Below are 16,277 nucleotides of genomic sequence, written 5' to 3' on the forward strand. Positions count from 1 at the left end.
AGAGACAGAGAGAGTGTGTGAGTGCCTGTGTGTGTTTGTATGTGCATGCAAGGCAGGGATGAGCGTCACCTAGCAACAAACCCTGTCCACAAAGTGCACCCTCTCGCTCGGTTTTATTGTCACCCACTGTTTGTTATTTTACCCAAGGTGTGCGTTTGTTTACAGGCCAGGAAATGCGATAGGCGGTGCATTGTGTAAGTGGAACGGAGCTGGATGGTGCAGACAGAGGTGGCGCTGACAAGGTCCACCCTGTTCTTCCTGCCGCCTGCTGCTCTGAATAGGAGTGACAAAAGCCCAGTATCACTTACCCGAAACAACCCCAATGTCAGGCACTCACACTACGACACAAACTGCTTTAATATCCATTTCAAATCTACACTGGTCTGACCTGTACTGACAGACGACAGTCTAATGAGAATACAGTTAAGCCATTTATCCTTTACAATGAGTCATGGTTTCAGTGGCAGGATGTTGATGTGTTTGTCCTTTTATATTTTATTTTCTCAATATCGCAAGATTAAATTGAACATTGCCATTTCAGAAAAAAAACATCACAGTTTTAATCTTCAAATTACATTTGATACATTCTGCCACTCCACTGACACTTCTGTAGCGAAAATATATTTTATTAATTCATATCCCAGAATATGTTTTTTTTTTTTTTTATCTCTGTTGGTGCAGGATTATGGCTGTGTTGAAGCATATTCTCTTATCTTTCTCTCTGTCCTTTCAATTATTTAATTAACTTATAGCTTAAGCAGATTTTTTTTCAGCATCAGCAGCTCTGATGCAAACCCAGATTGTCTCAAGTCACACCGACTCATGTGGAAAAAAAAATGAACCTGCACAAAACAGTGAGCGTGGTCCTCGCATAATAAGGAATAGAATACAGAACATGCTGTATTCAGTCGCCATCCGCACCATGTGTGATGACATCAGATACCACTTCTGCCACACGCTCAGTTACTGATGTTACCTTTGCGACAAATCTGTCACAGACTAATTGAAAGGTGATGGGATTGATATCAATTATCTTTTCATATACTAATCCTTCCAAGTATCTAAGGTTTCTCGTGTTTTTCCTCTTGTCTTTCCTGTTCAGATTTACATGCACCTTCGCTACTACAGCTCTCCCAATGAACAAAGGCACATCGTGAGGATCCTCTTCATCGTCCCCATCTATGCCTTTGATTCTTGGCTCAGCCTACTGTTCTTCACCAATGAGGAGTATTATGTGTACTTTGACACCGTCAGAGACTGCTATGAAGGTGAGTGGACGGAGCAAAGTTGGATTATAAACTGCCATAATTGGTATGCACACCACAAGCCTGTAGTCACATCAGATTGATTCCCAGTAGAAATACAGGTGTGAGAATGTATGTGCTTTACATTGTTTTCACTTGCAAAGGTTGCCATCTTTGTTCTTGTGTCTCTGTGGCGCTTGGTATCACAGGGGAGGGGAATCCTGTTTCCTAGCAACTGCATGAAAACGAGTAAATCCTTGAGAAGACTTTTGGAAAGCGTCGCACTTGTGAACAGATCAACTGCAAACCTTTTTCCTCATCCAACCAGGCTGTAATTTATAATATTGTTTCCATCAGTGTTCATTCAGAAGTTTAGATTAATACAGAAGCAATTACATAGTAGGCCATATCATGCGATGTTGGCGCAATTATGGTTATGTAATTGACTTTTATTAATTATTAATAAAGGTTTAAAGTTTAAAATAAGTATAGCAAATATATATCAAAGATCTAGAAAAATATTTGACGATTTACTTGTTGCTCCTAATGTTAGCACCTAATGCTATATGCAATTATAGAGTGGAAAATGATCTGTTTACAGCCTGCTCTGCTACAGATTATCAAATGTCATGTTAGTGCAAAAGCAGTGGCTGCATTGATTAGGCTTACTTACTACATTTCAGATCTGACCAGCGGATAGAAAAGAAAGGGGATTAGGGACACACCTGGTGTAGCTTCACATGTTGGCCCGCGATGCTGAGGAAGACAAACACACACAAAGGTGCCACATGTTTGAATATGATTTATGACAATGATCCTCATAAGTGGCTCTTATCTTACACATTACATGATTGAATATTTTAGCCCCACTGTAAATGTACCCTTCACTTGTGTAAGACCATTATTTCAACATGTTCCTCTTATGTGACACTTATGTGCGCGACATGACCATTAGCTTGTGATTTCCTCCAATGATCACTCCCAATATCATGCTGCTCCACTTCTCCGCTTCTGCTTTTCTAGCAACCATTGCCCGATTATTTCCAAGACTGCTGATTAAGCTTTGAGCAGATTTGAATTAGAAAAACATCACTTTTTGTTTTTATTTGATCCTGTAAGAAAAATAATACTTTTTTGTGTGTTTATGTCTGTTGACTGAAATATGTGATGCCAGTAGGCCAGTCTATTTTGGCTGAAAAGTGATATACTTCTTAGTATATGCTGTATATTGTTACTACGCATGTGTTTCTTGTGAGTGAGTGAGGAGCTGAATAAATCAAATTCACTTGATTTAACAAGAACCAAAATTTTAACAGTTAGGAAAAGAAATGGTACCTGGCTGAAGAAGAGGGATTTTACAGTGAGACAATGGTGGAGAAAGTTAAGAGACGCCCCATCTACGTTCAATACATAGGCTTTATGCACTTTGTTCTCTGTGTTGTGAATAAATAGAGAAATCCTGCACTTTTAACAGACATTTTGTTTTCTTCAGTTAGGCAGATATCGCGATTGTCTTGCAATATCTCTGTGATTCCCAACCTTATTTATCAGTGTTAATCTTGTGGTGGTGGTGACAAATAAATAATAAAGATTGGGTGCTCCAATCACCGTCTTACAGTGATTACAGTGAATTTCGTACTGTGTTTGAAAATATATCAGTATAATTTAAATGCTCTGTGTTTTCATTGTGTGACACTGCAGCCTTTGTCATCTACAACTTCCTGAGTCTGTGTTATGAGTATCTGGGAGGAGAGAGTGCCATCATGGCTGAGATCAGAGGGAAACCTATTGAGTAAGTTTTCTTTTTTGTGGCTTGAACAGTCTCTTAAGTGACATTTTTATTTAAATACTCTGTGTATCTCCACAATTAATCTAACCTGCATGACTCTGCACTTCTCTCCAGGTCAAGTTGCATGTATGGGACCTGCTGCCTGTGGGGAAAGTCCTACTCCATTGGTTTCCTCAGGTTCTGCAAACAGGTACCAAACATCAATCAACATCATTTTATAGAAACACCCAGAGACTGATATAACTTTGTTTTTATAGCACATAGAAAAGCAATCCACTGTTATGTTTTGTTTACTACAAATACAAATTCAATTCTGTTTTTTTGGTGATTTCTGTGTAGTAAGACATTATTGTATTATTGTAGGTAGGGCTAATTGTTCTCATTTCTTCTTGAAAAACACATTTAAAATCACTACTGTGTGTGCAAATCTGTGAAAAACAAAGATGGTTAATATTTTCTCCTTTTCTATTTCCACCATGTTTGATTTGATTTGTTTTTCTCTCCCTTTCAAACGTTGTGTCTATTTCAGGCGACTCTCCAGTTCTGTGTGGTGAAACCCTTGATGGCAGTGATCACTGTCATTCTTCAGGCCTTCGGAAAATACAGAGATGGAGACTTCAAGTAGGTTTCCACAGACATGTAGATATTAGCATCATGGACAATGACCAAATTCATTCAAAAGGCATGTTCAGTATAGCAGTGACAACAATGTTCTCATGTTTTGCATGTTCTTTTACATTTTTGTATGCATGTATTTACGAGGGCTTATCTGGAAGCTGTGAAGACTGCCATGGTTGTCTGAATGGTTGACTTAAATTATTGTGCATTATTATTATTATTATTATATTATTATTTATCTGCGTATTTAACCATTGATGCTTCATAGTAAAAAGTCATGACTTCCCTAAAATTGGCATGTATTATGATATCTACGGTGGCCCTCAGGTGCAAAACGGAAATGCAAATCACAAAACACAAAAGCAAATCACAAAACACAAACGAAAATGACAAAACACAAACACAAAATGCAACTCAAAAAACACAAATCACAAAACACAAATGCAACTCAAAAAAACACAAACGCAAATCAAAAAACACAATTTGCGTTTGTGTGCACCTCAGGGCCACCGTAGATCTGTATCTTTCTTGTAAATTATGACTGGCATTGGCCCCTAAAACTCCACTACTGTTCATTCTCAAGTAATTAGTGAAATGTATCAAAAGATATATATATATACATACAGTAAATTCTGTCTTCTAAAGTCCTTTTGTCAATACACTGATTTCCCTCCCTTCCAGTGTGGCTAGTGGCTACCTGTACGTGACCATTATCTACAACATCTCCGTCAGTCTGTCGCTCTACGCGCTCTTCCTCTTCTACTTTGCCACGCGTGAACTGCTCGTCCCTTACAGCCCCGTGCTCAAGTTCTTCATGGTCAAGTCGGTCATCTTTCTCTCTTTTTGGCAAGGTAAAAAAACACATTCAGCAGCAGACACACGTACATGCAGAGGTAGAAAGTATATTCTCATGCATGTTTCACCATATGCCTTGTTTGTGTCTTCATTTTGTTGTTGTGAGATAGACAGATACATACTTTTCAAATTTAAAGTGTGGCTAAAAGCTTGCTTTATACTTTCCCTCTGATCCTGATTTCTGTTTTTTTTTTCAACTCTGATTCAGGAATGCTGCTGGCCATCTTGGAGAAGTGCGGAGCCATCCCCAAGATCAAGTCTGCCGACTTCTCGGTGGGCGAGGGAACAGTTGCTGCTGGTTACCAAAACTTCATCATCTGCATTGAGATGTTCTTTGCTGCTGTCGCTTTGCGCCACGCCTTTACCTACAAAGTCTACATGGATAAAAGACTGGACTCATACGGTAAAACGACATGTGTGTGTGTCTGTAGCAGGCTGTGAGGACAAATATTGATTAAAAGCTGTCTTTGTGAGGACATTATGACCTTGTTAGGACATTTTCGCTGGTCCTGACAACTTTAAAAGGCCTTTTGATGCTTAATTGGTGGGTTAGAATTGGGTTTGTGTTAGGGTTAGGTTAACTCTGACTAGGGTTAGGGTTAGTCATTTAGATTGCTGCACTAGAATACTAGAATTATGTAAATAATGACAACAGTTGCTTGTTAGTGTGTTTAAATAACAATCTTTCAGAACCACCCTTTGTTCCTACCTTTTTACTTTGACTCCTATAAAAAAACGATTCTCCGTCTTCTAATTTCTTCGGCTCTGTTTCTCCGTTCCTTTATTTTCATCTTGACTTTCTTGTCTTCCTTGTCTCCTCTGTTTCCTCTTTTCCTCTCTGTGCTGCACTGAAAGGCTCATTTCCAATCTATGGACAGTACGGTAGGTCTGACGTTAGCTTTCTGCCACAAGTATCTGTAGTTCTGTATGTGACAGTGCTTGTTGTTTGCTTTTTTTGTGCGTTTTCATTTTACAGCGTGATACAGTTGATATCATTGCAATTATAGATTATTTTGCTCTTTGTTCCATTTCACTGTCAGTAAAAACCAAGCTGTGATTTTTTTTTTTGCTTGTTTGTTTCCTCTGGTGTCATTTTGTGTTGTCTGATAAAGTCAAACATGCCTCAACTTGCCAATAGCAGAAAGAAAATATATACTGACACTGAGGTTACTTGGCAGAAATTGATGAGTAATAATTTTTTTGTTTGGCAAATTGCTTTGAGATGTAGAAAAGCGTATTGCAGTAGTCATTTAATTAACATTTTACTTCAATATTAACTTGAAAAATGGATGGTAATTTATGTAATTTTGTCACTCCCTCATGTACTCCCTCAATATTTCACCCTCCCTCTCCACTTCCAGGTCGCTGCGCCCCCATGAAGAGCATCTCCAGCAGCCTTAAGGAGACCATGAATCCAGGGGACATGGTCCAGGATGCCATTCACAACTTCTCCCCTGCATATCAGCAGTACACCCAGCAGTCCACACTGGAGCGAAGTGGGGGGCCACCGCTGTCCCGCAGCCATAGTAACCTCAGCACCCGTGGAGATACTGAAAAAACCCTGCTGCTCAGCTCAGACGATGAGTTCTGAGACTCACACACACACACACACACACACACACACACACACACACACACACACACACACACACACACTAAGGGTCACTTTATCCCCAGAGCCCATGTTGAGTTTTAGGAGGTCTGTAATTGGATCAGATTTCTTGTTCCAACCTGGACATGGAAGGTCAGATTCAGGTTTTTGTTTCTTTTTTATATTTACAAAGCAAAGAAATATCGATTAATGTCAGTCTTAGGACACTGTGGTTAGAAGATTGCAGGGAGAAAAGGGGTGTTTTATTCAAATAAGAATAAATAAGGTAAATAAAAATAAAAATAAAGAAATTAAGTGTGTGTGGGGTGGGGGGGATTAGAAGTATTTGTGTTAACATCATACAGGCCATTTCTGGTGAAAAGTTAAAGTTTTATTTCATGCACTGAATATGAATCATTACAAATAACCATGCCTGCACAGAGCATCTTAATGCTACGGGTTAGACATAAGGTGTGTGCAAGAGAAAATAAGTGCCATCCTCATCAGAAACACATAGCCACTTCCTTATTTAAGTTTTTATATTGCATTTGCCTCATTATCCATCTGCTATCTCTGCCCTTTACTGAAACATTGCCAAATAGAGGGAGCAGTAACCTGCACTTCAGTTAGTGAGACGCACTGTCTTAAAATGTAAAAGTTCATTACAGAAAAGGAAGGGGCGTTTGAATTGGGGTGCTTAATTTTAATATATAATTTTTTTTAATATTGTATGACCTTGAAGGTGTAACTCTTTTAGTGGGGTGGAAATTGTTATTGCAGAAATGTTCTAAATATATTATAATGTTTTTGATTTTCTTGTGGATTCATACGTGCAAGTGAGTCAAAAGTGTATTGGTATGACTGCTGTTGTCGGCCCGACTTTGGGGGCCTTGCATGATGTTATTTTGTTTGTGGAGCACAGAGAGAACAGCTGTGGGATAGAGATTGACTGTAGCGTGGGCTTTTGGGACAGACGGAAGGACAGCGCCCACAAAGATTACAGATTGCTGGAGAAGCGACACTTCCTGTAGAGCTGGCCCAGCTGTGATGTGCTGTGGATTATATTCCCTAAGTGAGGGCAATTCCAGGCAGCACAGATCAGGCCTGCCTCTGTTGGCACTGCTCATGATGACATCACTGTTATAGAAATGAGCCAGGACATGGGTGACTACAGACAGAGCAGGACACTACGTACAAATAAGGACAAGCATTACATTTGGAAGCATTCACATTTTTATATATGGCATATATGGGCATTAAAATTAAATGACAGAAAATATATGTTAAAAAATATACTGTTCAACTGGAGTTTATTTTGTTCTTACAGCGTTAAAGTTGTTTGTGGTCGTGATGGAATCTATTTGCTGGTGGAGCACAGCGTTGTAAAAGCTGACGTAAGTTCTAACGCTGTCTCTAAATGTGCGTTAACTGTTTTTGTTTATGTTGAAAGCGGAATCCAAACAGATTGACTTAAGTTTATTGACCTCAGGTAGACGTACAGTACAGTACAGTCCTCCTGAGTAATGAATGTAGTCATGAAAATGTTTCCCCTTCTAAACAACCTACACTAAAATCACACATTCACTGTGATGTGCATGCAGTCATTCCGTTAAAGGCAATGGTTGGGTGAATTCTATTAATTTATTATGGACTTAATGTTATTGAAAAAGTGATATTCACTGCATAATGCTGTTACCTAGGGGCAAAGTATGTCAAACTCAAAACACGACGAGATGGTAGTTTTGATACTATGTGAGTTTAAAGCTGGATGTACAACACTGAATATATCAATACAGGATTTTTATTCCAGAAAGTTTTAAATATAGTTAATCTAAGCACTGAGAAAAACATACATGATGGTGACTGAAATGGCATTGCCTGGTATAGTGCTTTGTTATAATAATTTAGTGTTTTAATACTTTAATTTTCATACATTCTTAACTTTTATTTCTTTTGTATACTTTTTGCTTTGTATATTGGTAAAGTTTCTCATGTTTTAATGCTATTTGGTTTCTGTTGGTGTTGAAAAAGAAATAAAGACAAACGGAAACAACATCGGCTTTTACTACTTTACTTGTATGCACCACTATATTCACCACTGAAATGAAGATAGCCTCATCATATTTGGGAATCTAATCGCAATAAGTATATCTCATGAATCCAGCAATATAGACAATAAAAAGCTGTTTCTTTTTACACAATGTAAAATACTTAACAGAAATATAAAATATATATATATAATACAGTATAAACAGTATTATAACTACAGCTCAACCAGAAAAAGCCCATTGACACAATATGATGTCAATCATATTTGTGGGCGGTGCATTTAAAACTCTAGGCCAATCACAGCAGGTTAGCTCGCCGGTTGAGCACTAAGCTAATAACAACAACAACAACATAGCATCGCAGCGCCTTGTCATTGTTAGCGGACCTTCGTCTCGTGTAAATAAAGCCTTGGTGTGATATTTGACTTTATTAAAAACCTACAAGAAAGCGAGAGCTTCGTCATTCTCACTGTTTTCAGAGTTAACATTGGCGTTAGGCTGGAAGAGAGGGCGCGTCGGTTCATAGTTAGCTGCGGTCATTTTCAAGCAAGGCAGGACACCGCAACGAAAACCCAAAGCCTGGTAACTTCCCCACGTTCAAAGGTTCCATTAATCCAACAATAACATCTGCTCTAACACACGGAGAGATAATGAGAGGTTCATACGGAGACAGAGACAGAGACCGCGGCCGTGACAGAGGGTAAGCAGCCGAGCAATAACCGTCACTTAGCATGAGAGCTAATGCTAGTGCAAAAAAAGTTGGTTATCGCGATAAGATGTTTGTATGCACCTGTTGCGCAGTGACAATATTATTGTAATTAGCGACTGTTGTTATTTTATCTTTTACAGCAGTCCTCGTTTCGGGTCCAGCAGAGGAGGCCCCCCACCGGGTAAAAAGTTTGGGAATCCTGGAGACCGTTTACGAAAGAAGAGATGGGACTTGGACGAGCTCCCGAAATTTGAGAAGAACTTTTACACGGAACATGGTGAAGTGCAGCGGCTGAGCCAGGTACCTCCTTCAGAAACACTGTCCGAGCATCCTCAGACACAGATTCATTAATGCGAACGTTCAGTACTGTTTTAATGTGTTTAAAATGGGTAGAAAAGTAGAAAAATGTGTTCTCGTGGAGGGAAGAATTTACATTTTAAAAAGAAAAACAAAGTGTGGAATTGGTGTCCACGTTCAAAATCAGACGCTAATTAAGGTCAGCTGTGACAGTAGAATTTGTACTTGGATGTTTTAATCTTTGCTATGTGTGCACTTGTTTATGATTATATATGTTGTGAAGGACCTTATGACTTTAAGTATTGTTATTATTTTTACTGTAATGTACAGTTCTATACTGCTGCCCCAGTTTTTAGACAGGAAATGTTGGTTTGTTTCTTACACCAGTTGGTTTTCTTGTGTTTTCAGTATGATGTTGAAGAGTACCGCAGCAAGAAAGAAATCACTGTGCGAGGTTCTGGCTGCCCAAAGCCTGTCACCAACTTCCATCATGCCCATTTTCCCCGTAAGCTTATGCATTCATGATATCTGATGTGTGCAGCTGTTCAATTGCACTGCTACAATAACAAACACATTCAATGTGCTGGCTGCTAACAGAAGTAACCAGAGGAGTTTTTTTTTTCCATTTCCTCTATCTAGAATATGTAATGGATGTACTGATGCAGCAGAACTTCAAGGAGCCCACACCCATTCAGGCACAAGGTTTCCCTCTGGCCCTCAGTGGGAGGGACATGGTGGGCATTGCTCAGACAGGCTCTGGGAAAACCTTATCGGTGAGATGCATGTCTTGCTCTTCTCCTAAAATAAAGACGATATGTATATAGCAACATAATTCACTGACCTGCCCTTTTTTCTTTATTCAGTATCTTCTGCCTGCAATTGTGCACATCAACCATCAACCCTACATGGAGCGAGGAGATGGACCCATTGTATGTGAAGTCAAAATGATTTGGAATACCAGGAGTGTAGAAGAACATTGTTAAAGCCATCTTAACACGACACATTTCGTGAGGGTGAAAACTTGCTGCTGAACAGTGAATTGCTGTGGTTTTCTTTCCAGTGCTTGGTTCTGGCCCCCACAAGAGAACTGGCACAGCAGGTCCAGCAGGTGGCATGTGATTATGGAAAGTCATCACGCATCAAAAGCACTTGTGTGTATGGAGGTGCTCCTAAGGGACCCCAAATCCGAGACCTGGAGAGAGGTGAGGAATATTGCCATTTGGATAAATGCTCAGTGTTGTTTTGTGTTCCAGAACATATTAATGTGTCCATCTCTCTCAGGTGTTGAGATCTGCATCGCCACTCCGGGTCGTTTAATTGATTTTCTTGAGGCTGGAAAAACTAATCTGCGGCGTTGCACCTACCTAGTTCTAGATGAAGCCGACCGCATGTTGGATATGGGCTTTGAACCACAAATTCGCAAAATTGTGGACCAGATTAGGGTAAAGCATTCCAGTAGCAGATAAATGACCTGAAGTTGATAGCTTATCCTTTATATTTTAGCATGTATGTTTGTTATCATTTATTATGATAAATGTTAGTGTCTGTCATTACTTGTTGTTGATTAAATGTAATCCTATCACAGCCTGACAGACAGACCTTGATGTGGAGTGCTACCTGGCCTAAAGAGGTTCGCCAGCTTGCTGAAGACTTTCTGAAGGACTATGTCCAAATCAATGTGGGAGCACTGGAACTTAGTGCCAACCACAACATCCTTCAGATAGTTGATGTCTGTATGGACAATGAGAAGGAGCACAAGTAAGAGGCGTGTCATATAGCAGATATTGTAATTTTAACTAGTAAGGTGTCTTTAGGTATCTTATCTTAAGTACTCTTGTGAGGACATGAAGTATCTGCCACAAACTGTTTATTGTCTTTCCTCAGGTTAATCCAGCTGATGGAGGAAATTATGGCTGAGAAAGAAAACAAGACCATCATATTTGTTGAGACAAAGAAAAGATGTGATGACCTCACACGCAGAATGAGACGTGATGGGTGAGTTGAACCAGCTGATCCTGAATCCTCTCCTGAACCTGCTCAGAAAAGTCTTCTTAGAAAATACAGACTCACCCTCTCACTTGTGATTCAGTATGGTTGTATATAGTTGAGTTTAGTGTGTCCAGTTTCCATCATGCTGTTTAATACGAAAGCTGACGATTGTTGTTTTTTTTTTCTTCATCTAGATGGCCCGCAATGTGTATTCATGGCGACAAAAGCCAGCCAGAGAGAGACTGGGTGTTGTCAGGTACAACAAACACACAGATATTTGAACTACAGAGACTTTTGTCCCCACGTTCTTCATAATTTCTTTGTCTTTTGAAATGCAGAGTTCCGTAGCGGCAAAGCTCCCATCCTCATCGCTACCGACGTGGCGTCACGTGGTTTGGGTATGTCTTGTGTGCTTGAGTACAAACCATACACCTTCCTCAGTATAACCATACACCGATATAGCGAACATATAAAACATTTAACCCTTTTAATATGTAGAATAATATGAACAATGATTAGTGTAGTAATCTTTTTTTAATGCATGTTTATGAGCGAAAGTCAAACACAGACACATAGTGCTTTTCTTAAGAAGAATATATGACGATTCTCTGATAAAAGGGTGCATCATATTTGAAGCAGGATTTCCTATGAACTCTTGAGCCACAGTTCTGCTGGATAACACTGACCATAGGAGTGATGTTGAATGAAGTGTGAAGATGTAAGGGGCAAGGCTAGTAAAGTAGCCCCTTACATGATGGCAATCAACTTTTAACCTAATTCTATGTCCATTTTGTTTTCTTTTCATTTTGTTTTTGTTTATGTTTTGTTTCCAAGTCTCTCTTCTGGCAACTAGAAGCACACAGGCCCTCGGGAGCCTGCAGCCGGACCTAGGCATGACATATCGAAAGCTGACTTGGGGAGAGAGACGGCCTGATTAATCAGTCCCAGACACAGCCATCTCTGCTGAAAACCTAGAACAGTGCCCACAAACAAAACTCTCCCCCCTCTCCCTTCCAGGACACTGGCTCCCTGGGCATCAGGGGGGAGGGGTCAAGCGCAGGATGGTGCTGGGCTTCCAAATTTGATCCTAGAGTTGGGGGCAGCTGTCAGGTGAGAGGGCAAAGACGGGGGTCTGGCGGAGGGTGGCCACCCTAGGCCATGCCATCATCACAGTGACACACCACACTATTTCCTCAGTAGTTTGTCAGAATGGCCCAGTGACTTTTGATAATAGCTTTATGCTTTCTGATGGGTTATGGACTAAGCCAACTTTGCTGCACCATGACCAAAGTTTGGACAACAAAATAGTTTCCCTTTTTAATTAGTCCTGCATAATTCAAGCTTAAACAGATGCTCCCTAAGTTCTGTGAAAGTCAGCTACAGTGGTGTGTCACCAGAAGACAGAGAAAAAGACAACTGCCAGGAAGTGAGTGTGGAAAGCAGCCAATGCTGGACATGGACGGCTATACTGGAGGCTCCCCTCTAAACTGCCCCCTGATGCCAGCCCCTGACACCCCCCACCACTGGCTGTGCCGGCCGGCCTCTCCCTCTGCGGACGTCATGTCTGGTCCTGGCTGGCAGGAGTCCTGGCCTGGAGGAGCCACCTCTCTATAATCGATTTCCCTCTCTTTCACTCACTCTTGTTAGCTTTCTGTCCTGTCTTTACTGGCTTAACTTCTCTGTCTCACTTGAACATCATTTCTCTTTTGCTTTTTCGTTCCCTGTCCATCTTTTCCCTCTCTTTTGTGCATTTCACAAATGTTTCAGTCTTTCTCTCTCATCTTTTTTTCTCTGCCTCTTTTCACCACTCTCCACTTCAGTGTCTTACCGTGACCTTTCCTGTGTTGTTTGCTTTAGACCTGTTTCTAAATTTCCAAAGACAAATTTTCCCTTTATTTTTCCTGCATATACATCATACCAGACCACTAGTTAGAAAAATCTTTAATGACTCAAATTCTTCTGCAGAGCCCACTCCTATATCATTCTTAAAAAAACACCTTGTCCTTGGCGTCTGTTTCTTTTTACTAAACTTGAAAAGCTGGGCTCGATATCACTGCCTTTGGAAGTTACCCGAGAGGCATTAGAACGTCTGCCTCACATCTTGACTAGGAACTCTAGAGATTAGAGTCTCCAACAAAGACCATGACGATAAATGAAATCATTCAGTAAAGGCTTCTCCATCCATCACTTGGGAGCAGCCATATTGTCCCTGGGTCACTTTAAATCCCAGGGAAATGAAGAAGTACAATTAAGATGAGTAGCACCACATGCCAGCACAGTACAGCTGGACCTGTGGCCCAGACAGTTTCCAGCTTTGGGAGTGTGGTGGAGGAGTGGCGAGGGTGGAAAAGGGACTTGTTTTGTCCCACATGCTCTCCTCCTGCCTCTGCAGACCTCCCAGGACTGGTGACGGGTAGGTGGTTGCTTTGTAAATCACTAAATCTCTCATACAGGGTAAGTACTTCACCTCAACTGACCCCCCCCCCCCCCGATCTTGTCTTCCTCTGCCAGCCTATGTCATAATGCTTCCAAAATCAGTTGTTTTTCTGTCATCTGCAGTGTTTCTGAGCCCTTTGTCAACCGTAATGAGAAACAGACCTAATTATGTCCTCAAAGAAATGACTTTTCTCAGATTCCTACATTTATCAGTTGTGTCAACTAAATCAGTCTTTTATGCAGGAAAACCAGGATTCAGGGTTTAATCATGGCTCACAATTTCTTATTAGAATTTTATTTAAATTTATCAGCAACCTCTGTTCCCTTTTCATTAGCACTTTTCCTTATGTTACCCATTTGCCTGTGTGCGAGTACTTACTATACAATGTAATTGGCATGGTAAGTAAATACATTTTCTGAACTCAAATGGGTGCTCAGATGACAGGTAAGTGATGAATTGTGGGTATCTTTCAGGTATTGTCTGTCAGAATGTCCCTGGTTTCATAAGCACAAAAATGTAAAACAAATAATAGAATAAATGGACTCGCAATGATTGATTCAATTCTCAACTGGTGTCGGTTTTGTTCTAACTTTTTGTTTTTATCTTTTCTGTCCCGTCGCACTCAACGCTGCTGCCTCAAATGTCAAGACGTGGAGGACGTCAAGTTTGTCATAAATTACGACTATCCCAATTCATCAGAGGACTACATCCATCGCATCGGCCGCACGGCCCGCAGCACTAACAAAGGCACTGCCTACACCTTCTTCACTCCAGGGAACCTCCGGCAGGCCCGTGAGCTGATCCGGGTGCTGGAGGAGGCCCGACAGGCCATCAATCCTAAACTGCTGCAGCTGGTTGACACAGGGCGTGGAGGAGGTGAGTGACTGAAACACTGGGTATCAAACGCCAATACTTTTGTTGGTTTCAAATTCCCCTTTATTACCTGGAATCAAAAATGTGTCATCTGTCGGTATCAAATTTAAATACCTAAGTGATTAATCTCATCAGGACCAGTGTTTGATGTGATTTAACAGTGATCATGATTGGCTTTCTCAAGGCATGAAGGAAGTTGGAGGAGAAGGAGCTAATTTTCCATCAGGGAAAGAGCTGGTCGGGCCCAAATGTGGAGTGGTTGTTTAATTGTTTAATTAATTAATTAATTAATGTATGTCAAGAAGATATCAAATGACAGGTCAACGAAACTTGAAGTGAGCAGAATAAATGCGAGAGCAGAAAGTTGCTCAATCGGCACAATCTAGGTTATTTGTTAAAATAGACCTGGAATTGGATGGAAATCCACCCTTTTATCTTTTACCTGCTCTGTTTCCAGGAGGCCGATCCCGTGTTCGTGGCACCTCCAGTTCTAACAATCCCAACCTGATGTATCAGGACGAGTGTGATCGGAGAATGCGTTCTGTTGGTGGGGGCAGCAGCTCCAAAGACAGTCGTGGCAGCAGCAGCAGCTACAGTCGCGACGGTCGAGACAGCCGCGGTGCAGGCAGCCGGGACAGCGAGCGCTCCTCCTCCTCCTCTTCCTCCACTTACAGAGATCGCAGTAGCAGAGATGGAGGACGCGGTTATGGCTCCAGCTCCAGCTCCTATGACCAGTACCAGAGTAACGGCAGCAGCAGTGGGCAGTACAGCAGATCCAGAGGAACCTCTGGATCAGGGGGCAATGGAGTCGGACAGGGCCCGCCTCCACCATCTGCTCCCCAGCCTCTCATGTCCCAGCAGTTCAACCCTCCCCAGCCCATGATGGGCCTGATGGGGCACTCACCATTCCAGTTTGCTCCTCCTCCACCGCCACCGCCACCTCCTCCTTCCTCAGGTAGAAAGTAATGTGATCAGCGTGACACAGACGCTGCCCATCTGATATGAAGATCCAGTCACAGAGTTGGTTAATTATGAGTGAGTATACCGTACACATTTGCCTTCACGCTGTTGAAAGAATGACATGTTTCCCTGACCATTTCTGATTGTGGTCAAAGGGACAGATCTCAGAAGATAAGATGGCTCACTGCATCTTAGGTTCGTTTACATCAGTACTTAAAACTGACCACTAATAAAAAAACCTATAAGATACTCAGTCAGAAAGGGATTTTTTGGGTCAAGTCTTTGGTATTTGTCCACATCAACATTCAAATCAAGAGCTTTATTTTGTTTGCAACACTCTCAGTGTGATGTGCTTATTTCTTACCCATTTAAACATGTAGACAGATTCCCAGATTGTTTGTTAAGTGGTCAACCCTTTGTGGCAGAATTTGATTTTAGTTTGATAGAAGCTCTTCTGTTACATTTGTCTTGGACAAAAAAAAGTCTTTATTTTCAGATTAGATGGTTAAAAAAAATAAATAAAAAAACATTGGGATCCTGATTTATTATGAATTAAAGTGTTAAAATAGTTTCTCTCTAATTGAATGTGCCCCAAATTTGAACATATTGTGATTTAAGTTGCTCATTTCATTACGTGGATATTCATTTTGTTTATCTGCAGAGGGGTTTTTGTAATTTGCATGTTACAACGTGCATGCAAATGAGCCTTTTTTACATTTAAGTTTGGATGTGAATAATTATGCAGTTAATCAGCAGTGTGGTCAAGTCTTAGCTTGTCTCTTTGTACTATTTGTTTCTCGTGTTTAATAAAACTCTTCATTATAATCGATATTTACTCTGTACACATCATTGACACTGAAACTATTA

General features: G+C 40.8%; 2 protein-coding genes across 2 annotated transcripts; both read left to right on the forward strand.

Annotated features, from left to right (window-relative positions):
- Positions 1-1,102: 1,102 nt before the first annotated feature.
- Positions 1,103-6,288, forward strand: LOC310933249 (transmembrane protein 184B). Its single transcript, XM_083896684.1, has 7 exons — positions 1,103-1,268; positions 2,946-3,036; positions 3,148-3,223; positions 3,563-3,654; positions 4,333-4,502; positions 4,715-4,909; positions 5,868-6,288. The coding sequence occupies exons 1-7, from the start codon at positions 1,109-1,111 to the stop codon at positions 6,095-6,097; spliced, it is 1,014 nt and encodes a 337-aa protein (XP_083752810.1). The 5' UTR covers positions 1,103-1,108; the 3' UTR covers positions 6,098-6,288.
- A 2,205-nt stretch (positions 6,289-8,493) lies between these two features.
- Positions 8,494-16,235, forward strand: LOC310933621 (putative ATP-dependent RNA helicase DDX17). The gene is made up of 13 exons (XM_083897147.1): positions 8,494-8,845; positions 8,995-9,154; positions 9,560-9,656; positions 9,791-9,924; positions 10,015-10,080; positions 10,212-10,353; positions 10,433-10,593; positions 10,737-10,909; positions 11,036-11,146; positions 11,335-11,396; positions 11,479-11,538; positions 14,226-14,453; positions 14,908-16,235. Exons 1-13 carry the CDS (start codon positions 8,796-8,798, stop codon positions 15,414-15,416), a joined length of 1,953 nt encoding a protein of 650 aa, XP_083753273.1. The 5' UTR covers positions 8,494-8,795; the 3' UTR covers positions 15,417-16,235.
- The last annotated feature ends 42 nt before the right edge of the window (positions 16,236-16,277 follow it).

The sequence above is a fragment of the Microchirus variegatus genome (genome assembly GCF_963457635.1).
Source record: "Microchirus variegatus genome assembly, chromosome: 10".
Classification (NCBI taxonomy): Eukaryota; Metazoa; Chordata; class Actinopteri; order Pleuronectiformes; family Soleidae; genus Microchirus; species Microchirus variegatus.